Source organism: Calliphora vicina, chromosome 3 (genome assembly GCF_958450345.1).
Source record: "Calliphora vicina chromosome 3, idCalVici1.1, whole genome shotgun sequence".
Classification (NCBI taxonomy): Eukaryota; Metazoa; Arthropoda; class Insecta; order Diptera; family Calliphoridae; genus Calliphora; species Calliphora vicina.
This window is the reverse complement of record NC_088782.1, coordinates 92,828,292-92,835,214: the sequence shown is the minus strand read 5'-3', so window position 1 is coordinate 92,835,214 and position 6,923 is coordinate 92,828,292. Positions and strand designations below refer to the sequence as shown.

At 29.1% G+C, this 6,923-nt stretch overlaps 1 protein-coding gene across 1 annotated transcript; it reads right to left on the bottom strand.

The window, feature by feature from the left end:
* Window positions 1–260: 260 nt before the first annotated feature.
* LOC135955630 (shematrin-like protein 1) lies at window positions 261–699 on the bottom strand. Its single transcript, XM_065505987.1, has 2 exons — window positions 423–699; window positions 261–334 (listed from the first exon to the last, which is right to left on the bottom strand). The coding sequence occupies exons 1-2, from the start codon at window positions 697–699 to the stop codon at window positions 261–263; spliced, it is 351 nt and encodes a 116-aa protein (XP_065362059.1).
* Between the last annotated feature and the right edge of the window lie 6,224 nt (window positions 700–6,923).

The following is a 6,923-nucleotide window of genomic DNA, read 5'->3' as shown; positions in this document are numbered from 1 at the left end:
GGCTTTTCAACAAAATTTATTAAGTGAGTACAAATGCATGAAGCTCTACTAAAGTAATTTCTGGAAACATAATTCTATCACAGAATCAACAAGTATTTACTAACGCAAAAAATGGAGATTCCATTGAAAAATTCGAATAACTTGTGGAACATTTTTTAATCAATTATTTGTAGTTTATTTATTATATATAAAAATAGTTAAAAATAATAACAACAACTTTAATGATATGAACTGCAATAAATATATATGACTTAATATAATTAACCAAAGAAACCTCCATTCGATGCATAAGATGTGGAGAAACCACTGCTACTGCTGCTGGAAAAGCCGCTCCCTAAAAATAGAAACATGTCCAAAACACTGGATTTTACAAATAATACATATAAACTATATAATGTTCAATAATGTAACACTGAACTTACTGAAACTATTGCCATAATATGGATATTGTCCGTAACCATAATAGCCTCCGCCACAATATATACTTGTGTAGCACGGATAAGAACCATACATTGGATATTGTGGATAGTAACCATACATTGGATACCTACCAGCTGATCCAAACATACCACCCATACCTCCCATTCCACCCATACCACCATACGGATTATATCCCATACCACCAAATTGTGCCGCAGTTTGTTGGAAAAACATCAGCAAATAACAGTTCAATATTATTAACAATTTGGAATAGTTCATGTTAATCTTTCCAAATATTTAAGTAAATATGCAGTTTAAACACAATTTTAATTTACGTTTGTTCCTTATTCGTTTTGTTTTACTTTTAAATTTAAAACTACAGTGGTTAATTATATTTATACCCAAAATAATAACAAAACTATCAGTTGTTGGTGACATTGGTTTAATCAGTGATTAATGTTTAATCATCAATCGGTCAATGATTTTTTATTTGAATAAATGATGGTGAATGTCATGGAAAATTTTAATTAATATTAGAATGACAACATTAGTGAAAAAAAGTAAATTTGGTATTGTGGTGAACTTAAGTAGCCTATGAACTACACTACAGATTTTACAAGTAATTTTTTATATTCGGCTGTGCCGAATCTAAATACCCCTTCACCATAACATACTTTAAGATAAATATTGAAGAAAAAAATTTGTGAACAATTATTTTTTTAATTTTGGTAAAAAATTTAGGTGAAAAAAGTTGTTGGTAAAAAAAATTGGTGAACAAACATAATGTAAAACTAATTTATTGCAAAAAAAAAAATATTGATGAAAAACTATGTTGGCCAATAAAATTTTTGAATAAAAAGGTACCAAAAAAGTATCAAAACACAGTTTTTACTCTTTTAATTTTAATTGCCCAAATATGTATAAGTATTTGTTTGATGTGGTGTTGCCAATGCATTCAGTCAAATTAGAACTTCGTTTTCATAATGACTACGTTGTCGATAATGGTACACGGTGTAAATTAACACTTTTATCTAAACACTAGCTGACCTGGTGCGCTTCGCCACCCCAATTAAAAGAAAGAAATAGTACTATTAAGTCTCCCTTTGTGAATCTAATTGTAAATGTCTAATTTCATATTTCTGGGTCCATTATTATAGAAAATGCAAAAGAAAGTTACCACTAAGGTCACCTTTTGTAAAGTCAAATTCATTCAGAATCATTTGTGACTAATTTTAAGGTTTATTATTATAAAATATTCAAAAAGTACCATTGCAATAAAGAAATACTACCATTGATTATCACTTTTGAATTCACATTCACTAAAGTTTAGTGACTAAACCATAAACTGTCAAGATTGAATTTTAAATTTGTATAGCATTTCCTATATTATCGAAAACCGAAACCGCGGTTTTGAAATTCTTCAGTTTTTTGGAAACTCTAAGTCCATTACTATAGAAAATTCAAAAAAAATACCCATGAGAATAAAGAAAAAGTACCATGAAGTATGCCCTTGAATTTTCACTCACTTGGGACCATATACGCATAATTTCATATTTCCATTGTCCATTATTACAGAAAATTCAAAAAGTAACATTCGAATATATAAAAAGTATAAATAGCCCCAATTATGGTTTCCCACACACTCGGGTCCATATAAGCTAAATTTCATGTTTTTAGGTTCATTGGTGAAGAAATTACAAAAAGTAGCATTCGAATAAAGAAAAAGTACCAAAAAGAATTCTCACTCACTTAGGACCATATATGCTTAATTTCATGTTTCTAAGTCCATTGTTATAGAAAATTTAGAAGTACCATTAGATGAATAAAAAGTACCTTTAGATCAGTTCTCACATTTTGGTACATAAATAGTATCCCCTATTCCTAACACTAACTTCACTCAGATACATATAACCTTTAATGTCGATAAGTGCAATAATTTAAAATATTAGAAAAGTACCATTAGGAAAAAAGTACCACTATTATTGGTTTAACCCTCCGTTAGTCGCAACTGATTTGGTTGATACACCATAATTTTTTTTATTGTATACTAGCTGAACCCGGTCCGCGTTGCTGGCCTTTAGAAAACATTTGTTGGTCGGAAAAAGTTGGTAATCCAACCTTCAATGTTAATACATGTGGTGGCATTTCGGCTGGTTCCAATGAATTCAAAAATTAAGTAGGACAATTGACGACTTGTTCTTCGTTCATTACTGTGTCAATCGATTTGTATTTTATTGTTTCGCCAGACACATTCTATTGTATTTGGTCAACATATACAATAAGAAATTTCCATATTTCATATGGATATTTCTTATTCATCCACCTAATATGCAAGAGTAAATAAAATTGTTTATCACAGACCGAAAATCAAAAATCTGATCTTACACTGTTACCCAAAATGCTTTTCTGAAGAGTCCGTGAAAATTTCATCAAAATCGGTCCAGCCATTTTTGAGTCCATACGGAACATATGAAATATATGGCATTAGCGGTATAATGTAAAAATTGGATTTTTTACATGCCCCTCCGCCCACAGACCGAATATTAAAAATGACTATACAGTGTTACCCGCAGGGCTATTCTGAAGATTCACTGAAAATTTCATCAAAATCGGTCCACCGGTTTTTTATATACATATATAGATGGCATTAGCGGTACAATGTAAAATTTTGATTTTGCCACACCCCTCCGCCCACAGACCGAAAATCAAAAATCTGACTTTAGAGTGTTACCCGCAAGACTATACTGAAGATTCCCTGAAAATTTCACTAAAATCAGTTAAGCCGTTTTTGAGTTCATGCGGATCATACATCCATTTTTACATATATGTATGTATATGAAAAATGTTTGTATGAGAAAATTTGAAAATCTTCTTTACGAAAGCACCGAATGGACCTAATGTAGTATTTTAGGTATCTGAAACCATATTCAGAAAATTTCCTTTCCAATGATACCAGTTTGGAGCTAATGAAATTTTATTTTGATCACTCTATTAAATACTTTGAATTTAATATTGTTTTTATGTTTACGAAATAAAAAGTGAAGAGATTGTATTCAAACACCGCTTCTTCTTTATTGATATCAAGTTGATACATTGCGACTAATCTCAATTGAAAATGATTGCGACTAACGGAGGGTTAAAAGATACATAGGGTGCCAAAAAAGTACCAAAATACAGTTTTTACCCGTTTTCTACCCTAAAAGGTTCGAATTACGAAAAAGTACGCAACACCTGTCAGCTTATTTTTTTGAAGATATAAGGTTACCGAATTTACCCGTTTTTACCCCCTAAACGTTCGAAATTCCAAAAAATCCCTTCTTATCGGATCGTTTTGGGGAGGGAGGAGCCCACAGTTAAAATTTCATGATTCTTCATGAATTTCATGATTCTTCAGTCGTATGGGCTGTGCGATGATGAATTAGTCATTAACGTTACTCTTTTATATATGTACAGTAAAACCTTGATAATCCGAAGGACGTTAATCCGGATTATTCGGTAATCCGTACATCAGATTTCATTACATTGAATAATCCGGATTGATTGCATCTTTATAATACTGATTTCATACAAACTTTGGATACAAGTTTGAACAATTCTTTGAACAACATTGAATGACGATTTTACCGAGCAAAATAAATAGCTTTATTATTTTTGTTTTCTCATTTTCTTGACTGTATATAAAAATGTACATACATACATACTATAAATGTTCTTTTTAAAAGTAATCATTTATTTAAATGATGTGTAAATATAATATATCATTAGATATGTGTTTTAAAAGCATTTTTAATACAAGATCAATGTTTAAAATTTTTATACGGTAGTCCGGATAATTTGATAATCCGGATTAGGGTCTGCAATCAATTATCCGGATTATCAAGGTTTTACTGTATATAGATTTGGTCGACATATAGTTTCCATAGAACAAAGCTACATGCCAGATAGTTCGACAAACGAAAAGCCCATTGAGATATTAGTAGGGTTACATCGTATAAATTTATTTAAAAAAAATCATTATACATAATGTCTCATTTCAATGTACAAGTTCATGGAAATCAAATACGCTTTAATAAGTATGTTTTTCTGTTCACAGACAATGATTGTAAAGTGACTTAATGTCACTCGTTTATTGACACAAAGCGGAAATTTCTAATGGCCCAAAATACTTTTACTAGTTATTTTTTCACATATTTATACATTCATCGCTATACTCATAGTACAATTATTTATATTTAAATGCTCGTGAAATCATACAGTAACTAAAAGATGGAATTATTATGATAAATGCCAAAAACAAATTAACAATCTAATTATCTGTGCTTATATACATATGAAATATTCATCAATTACATACATTATAAACAAAAATTCCGCAATATTAAGAAAATCCATTAATTCTTGTATTCCGCTGCATATCCATTTAATTTGTTCATTATCTGCAGATGGTGTTATTTTGTATTATTTTTTGCCAAAAAGATAACATAAAAAATGTTGAGTTAATGCAGTATTGTTGAACGAGTGCGATATGTATTTTTATTTATTTGTAGAATACATTTCAGGATGCTAAACCACTAGACCGATCCTGTATGTTCCTCTATATATATCTGGAAGAAACAATAGGCTACCTTTTATTTTCAAATTTCAAGTGGGCCCATGCAAAGTAAATAGTTATTATGGAATATCTGGTGAAATATATTTGTGAAAGCCTCAAAACTTCGCGGTATTTAAAATGCCATTTTTACAAATCAATTTTGTATTACTGTTTAGCTTAAATTATGCGGAGTTAGATTAAAGGCTGTGGCACCTGATATACAAAGTAATTAGTAATTTCGAATATCTGGAGAACTATAATTGTGAAAGCCTCAAAACTTTGCGTGATCAACAGTTGAGAACAACTGAACGCAAATGAAAATGGGTGGTTTCAGAACATAAAAAGTAAACTGTTATTTTGGAATATGTAAGGAATCAACCAGTTCGCATAAAAACAAGTTTTAATGAATATTTATATATCAACATAAAAATGTATCGTTTACTTTTGACTTTACTTAAAAACTTTTTCAGAATAAATTTCACATAATGAACTTATGATTCATTAAAAACTTAGTGATGATTTTACCAAACGTTAAATTGAATTCGATATACATACCTTCTTTCAATAAATTTGACTTCATTAGAGTGTTTTGTTCTAAAAATTTTAATTTATTAATCATTTCGTCAGCTTTTCAGAAATATTACAGGAGAGACAAAAAAAGTTCTAAAATCCATTATTTGAAATATTTTTGAAATCTGATAATGGAGTTTTTTATAATTACAAATAATCACAGAATGTCGAGGTGATAATAAATTTCAAAATTATCAAATATTTAATCAAACAATTTATGATTTAAATTTTTTTGGTTGACATGTAATGAATAAACCCATAATTAAAACAAGTATTATATATTTAGTAACATAGTTATACTCAATTCGACTGACTGGGATAATAATTTTTAATTTTTTACAAAATAAATGGACTTAGCTCTTTTGTATATTTATAGTTATTTAATATTAACCATTCTTGACTACTAAAAATTAAAAATTTTAAAGCTGTATATACTTTATTGGACATTTTATGTTTTCTACACAAACCGGTTTTTTAAAAAGTCGGTTTTTTATAAACATTACAAGTGAACAAACTTTTGAAATTTCTCAACAAGATCGGTCGAGAACTCTTTGAGTAAGAGGGGGTCTAAATTTGACATTTTGGCCAAGCAGGCGTTTTTTCATATCGGCGTAACTTATTATCTATTGTGCTTAGCAAAATATATCCCAAATGGTTTAGATAGCTCTTTCTTCAATCTTCCGAAAAAAGAAATATTTAAAAAAAAAATTTTAATATTTTTTTTTTCGAAATCAAAAACTTTTTTTCAAAATGGGCCCTTTTTAATTTTTTTTTCTTAAAATAAAGTTTAAATATTTTTCTTGAAGACCTATTTGGTCGCTTAGTGGAATGCGAGTTCGGTATCTATCAAAATAAATGTTTTGTAACTCAAAACATAAAATTTTTGACTTTTTTGCTTGTTGGCTTTTTTTCAAAATGGACCCTTTTTTAATTTTTTTTAGCTCAAGCAAAAGCTTAGATATTTTCTTTGCAGACCATTTTGGTCACTTAGTGAGATGCGAGTTGGTTATCTATCAAAATAAATATTTTGCAACTCAAGATATAAAATGTTTGACTTTTTTTTTTGCAAAATCTAACTTTTTTTCAAAATGGGACCTTTTTTTAATTTTTTTTGCTCAAAATAAAGCTTAGATCCATTCCTTTAAGATACTTTTGGTCGCTTAGTGGTATGCGAGTGCGATATCTATAAAAATATATATTTTGTAACAAGTACAAATTTCATCCCGATCGGAAGACATCGATTTCAAAAGTTGGTTCACTTGACATGAAATGCCCCATATACATTTTAATATATGTATATGGGGCATTTTATGTCAATAATAAAATGTCACAAATTATAAAA